Source organism: Ruditapes philippinarum, unplaced genomic scaffold (assembly GCF_026571515.1).
Source record: "Ruditapes philippinarum isolate M1 unplaced genomic scaffold, ASM2657151v2 ctg607_1_1_1_1, whole genome shotgun sequence".
NCBI classification, from domain to species: domain Eukaryota; kingdom Metazoa; phylum Mollusca; class Bivalvia; order Venerida; family Veneridae; genus Ruditapes; species Ruditapes philippinarum.
In genome coordinates, this window is record NW_026854188.1 from 401505 (window position 1) to 406546 (window position 5042).

General features: G+C 34.7%; 1 protein-coding gene across 1 annotated transcript; it reads right to left on the reverse strand.

The window, feature by feature from the left end:
* Positions 1 to 1862: 1862 nt before the first annotated feature.
* LOC132739337 (uncharacterized) lies at positions 1863 to 4286 on the reverse strand. The gene is made up of 2 exons (XM_060727031.1): positions 4242 to 4286; positions 1863 to 4133 (listed from the first exon to the last, which is right to left on the reverse strand). The coding sequence occupies exons 1-2, from the start codon at positions 4249 to 4251 to the stop codon at positions 2485 to 2487; spliced, it is 1659 nt and encodes a 552-aa protein (XP_060583014.1). The 5' UTR covers positions 4252 to 4286; the 3' UTR covers positions 1863 to 2484.
* Between the last annotated feature and the right edge of the window lie 756 nt (positions 4287 to 5042).

Here is a 5042-nt window from a genome sequence, read left to right on the forward strand (position 1 = left end):
ACTTAAGGAAACTTACTGTTAAAATACCTCCTCAGAAACTTTAGGAAACTTACTGTAAAAATACCTCCTCAGAAACTTTAGGAAACTTACTGTAAAAATACCTCCTTAGAAACTTAAGGACACATACTGTAAAAATACCTCCTCAGAAACTTTAGGAAACTTACTGTAAATATACCTGCTCAGAAACTTTAGGAAACTTACTGTTAAAATACCTCCTCAGAAACTTTAAGAAAACTTACTGTTAAAATAACTTATCAGAAACTTTAGGTTACTTACTGTAAAATACCTCCTCAGAAACATTAGGAAACTTACTGTAAAAATACCTCCTCAGAAACTTTAGGAAACTTACTGTTAAAATACCTCCTCAGAAACTTTAGGAAACTTACTGTTAAAATACCTCCTCAGAAACTTTAGGAAACTTACTGTAAAAATACCTGCTCAGAAACTTTAGGAAACTTACTGTAAAAATACCTCCTCAGAAACTTTAGGAAACTTACTGTAAAAATACCTCCTCAGAAACTTTAGGAAACTTACTGTAAAAATACCTCCTTAGAAACTTAAGGACACATACTGTAAAAATACCTCCTCAGAAACTTTAGGAAACTTACTGTAAATATACCTGCTCAGAAACTTTAGGAAACTTACTGTTAAAATACCTCCTCAGAAACTTTAAGAAAACTTACTGTTAAAATACCTTATCAGAAACTTTAGGTTACTTACTGTAAAATACCTCCTCAGAAACATTAGGAAACTTACTGTAAAAATACCTGCTCAGAAACTTTAGGAAACTTACTGTTAAAATACCTCCTCAGAAACTTTAGGAAACTTACTGTTAAAATACCTCCTCAGAAACTTTAGGAAACTTACTGTAAAAATACCTCCTCAGAAACTTTAGGAAACTTACTGTTAAAAATACCTCCTCAGAAACTTTAGGAAACTTACTGTTAAAATACCTTCTCAGAAACTTTAGGAAACTTACTGTTAAAATACCTCCTCAGAAACTTTAGGAAACTTACTGTTAAAATACCTCCTCAGACACTTAAGGAAACTTACTGTTAAAATACCTCCTCAGACACTTTAGGAAACTTACTGTAAAAATACCTCCTTAGAAACTTAAGAAAACTTACTGTTAAAATACCTCCTCAGACACTTTAGGAAACTTACTGTAAAAATACCTCCTTAGAAACTTAAGGAAACTTACTGTAAAAATACCTTCTTCAGAAACTTTAGGAAACTTACTGTAAAATACCTTCTCAGAAACTTAAGGAACTTACTGTTAAAATACCTCCTCAGAAACTTTAGGAAACTTACTGTAAAAAACCTTCCTTAGAAACTTAGGAAACTTTACTGTAAAAATACCTTCTCAGAAACTTTAGGAAACTTACTGTTAAAATACCTTCTCAGAAACTTTAGGAAACTTACTGTTAAAATACCTCCTCAGAAACTTTTAGGAAACTTACTGTTAAAATACCTCCTCAGACACTTAAGGAAACTTACTGTTAAAATACCTCCTCAGACACTTTAGGAAACTTACTGTAAAAATACCTCCTTAGAAACTTAAGAAAACTTACTGTTAAAATACCTCCTCAGACACTTTAGGAAACTTACTGTAAAAATACCTCCTTAGAAACTTAAGGAAACTTACTGTAAAAATACCTTCTCAGAAACTTTAGGAAACTTACTGTAAAAATACCTTCTCAGAAACTTAAGGAAACTTACTGTTAAAATACCTCCTCAGAAACTTTAGGAAACTTACTGTAAAAATACCTCCTTAGAAACTTAAGGAAACTTACTGTAAAAATACCTTCTCAGAAACTTTAGGAAACTTACTGTTAAAAAGGAATTGACCGGTAGAGGAGCAAGGTATGGTATTATCGACAGTATACATCAAAATTCAACCTAAAATCTTATTGGTTAACTAAAGTGTTCGAGAATATTGCAAATACGATTAACGAGTGTTGGTAGCTGAATGCTTTTATGTTTAAAAGGTGATTATATTATTTTTAATTTATGAGAACCACTCAGGTTTGAAGACACTAAATGGCTGGTGTTACCGACAGTTGTACGGTATTATCGACACAATAAAAAAATGATAAAATATTGTATGTTAAACTTTAGTTTTTAGATTTTTCAGGTAAAATAATATACAAAACGATGTATTACATACCTTTTATACCTGTGCAAGATATTAACCACGCAGTCAGATATAGTGAAGAAGCTTGTAGAAGGCGTCATTGCACGGCTTACCAAGACGAAGTGTGAAAATTGTATACTTTTGTGGATATAAGAATAAAAAGACAAACGGAATATTTTATTATTTTATTTCTTTTCCTTTAAATCATGATTTTACTATGTATTCTCTTAGTTATTTATTTATTATTACTAACAATCATAAATAACTTCAATAAACATTTTATTACAAATACTGTGGCAGGTTTTAACTTTGCTTTCTGCTGGAGGTTTGACATAGGAAGAGGTAAACAACTAGCAGAACTCACAAGTAAAATTGTAACCTGAGATTTCGCTAGCTGTTTTACCAACAAATTCTTCAATATCAGTACACTCGATATGCCACCATCTAGAGCAGCTATCACATCCTATCCATTCCTCTGGCAAACCTTCAGCAGAATGGCAACCAGGACACACTTCTGCCTCATCGTAATCGCTGTCATCCATGTACGAGATTTCCATCTCTTCATTTTCATTCTCACTATCACTACATTTATCAGATTTTTTGCATTTCATTTTTTTCTTAAAAGCTTTCTTAAGTTCTCTCTCCCTTTTCTTTTTCTCTTTCTCCTGCTCTCGCTCAAGTTTTTTTCTCTCTCTCTCTATCTTTCTTGCTTGTTTTTCTTCTTCTTCTTTTTTTTTCTTTTCATCCCTTTCTTTCATCATTTTCAATGCAACTGATCCGGACAGAGCTTTTGGCAGCTTACCCCGCAAAGTATTATTTGTTTTTTTAGCTTTAATTTCTGGTACTCTAAGTTTAAAGAATGCTGGGGAAACATAATCTGGAGAACGGACATTTTGTGAAAGGATTTTAAGTGGCTGTTGAAGTAACGGAGTGGATTGCTGTACAGATATATCGGTTGACGGGTTCGAACTCGGCACAGTAGCTTGGACTGAACCAGAAGATGTACAAGGATCAGAGCTAGAATCAGAAGAAGGGATTTGTAATGTACATGCCATGCTAACCTGGTCTACATTCACACTTTTTGTTAGTTCTGCCTGGTTCGAACTCGGCACAGTAGCTTGGACTGAACCAGAAGATGTACAAGGATCAGAGCTAGAATCAGAAGAAGGGATTTTAAATGTACATGCCATGCTAACATGGTCTACATTCACACTTTTTGTTAGTTCTGGCTGGATGAGTGGGGCAGACAACTTTGAAGGGCCTAACTTTGAAAGATCAATCCCTTTAATAGACAGTGGGTATAAACCTGACCTCTTAAATGCACTTATACTATTGGCTAATGTTGTTACCTTGTCCCAGGCTGTTTTGAAAACGCTTGGGAAATGGTATTTGGTAAATGGTTGCCCAAGATTTTCCATTTGCCAAGCTTTAACAGCCACAGACCATTTCATTTTCATTGGACTAAAAAGTCCAATGTCACAAGCCTGCAACACATGCGTTGCATTAGCGAGTAGACAGTAGAGTATTATGCTGTTATCAGCACAATACTCTGCTGCTACTCGACTGATATGCGTACTATGGCCATCTACAAATAAAATCACTGGTTTATGAATGGATTTATCATCAACAAAAGCATTGAATTCTCTAAGAAAGGATAGGAACAAATCTGAATCCATCCATCCGTTAGCAGAATGACCATAAATGGCCTCAGGAAACCCAGATAAAGCATCATCACGAAACCGCTGCCCAGGATACACTATTAAAGGTGGCATATAATCCCCACTGGCATTCAAGCATGCCATCACAGTTATCTGAGTTTTGTCACTAGACAAAACCTGATATACATGCCTGCTCCCTTGTGGAGCAAGAACCTTTTTTGATGTCACGCTTATTGGAAAGCCCGACTCATCGGCATTGAAGATTCGTTTTGGATCTCCTATCAGCTTCTGAAAGTCGGGTACCTCCTTTTCAAGGTACTCAAATAGACCCTTGTACCAACCTGCAAATAAAGACAAAGGGCTATATGCAAGTATGTATGCGATTAAAAAGATAAGGAATCATCTTTGCAGTTCAGAATAAGAAATAATTATGAACTTGAGGCACTTACCATCGACCATCTCGTAAGAGATTGAAGCTCTCTGGTGCCCTAACCTTGTTGAAATTTCCGGGTTCCTGGTCGTAAAGGCTTTATACCATGCCTTACCAGGTAAATTGTCAGTGAACTTTGTTTTCCTTCCATCAGTATCCAGCACTCGCTTCACTTCGTACAGAAGCTCTTTCCTAGTAAGTGGGTACCCTTAAATAATATATATATATGAAGGCATCTTGAAAAGAAAAAGAACACCTCAATTTTGATTGTTTATTGATCTATGTTAATAAATAAAATCAAAGCGTGGCTTCATTTATAGATAAATTATTTTTATATTTTTTTTTTGACAAGTTACATGGCCTTATATGAACAGTTATTTGTAGTATATTGCAAATAACCGTTTATATATATGTATGTCACATAACATGTTAATAATCTTTATTACAAATTAATAATTGTACAGAAATATCATTTATGTTTTGAAATCTGTATTCATACCTATTTCTGCCATCAATGTAATGTAGTTAACTAGTGTCTTCTCTTCTGCCTGTGTTAACTCGGGTTTGCTGCCAGGCGGGGTGGGGTCCATAGGCACCCTGCCATATAATTTATCCAATAGGGTGGTTCTTGGGACCCCAAATACCTTCGAGGCTTTGGACTTAGACATTAAGCCCTCCTGGATCGCACTGATAGCACTGGACATTTTGCTTGGGCTATATGTAACCCTCTTTTTAACCTTTAGCTGATTTGACATTCTATAAATAGGAAAATGGATATAGTTCACTTTAAATTGATCAAAACATTTCTTTTACATATAAT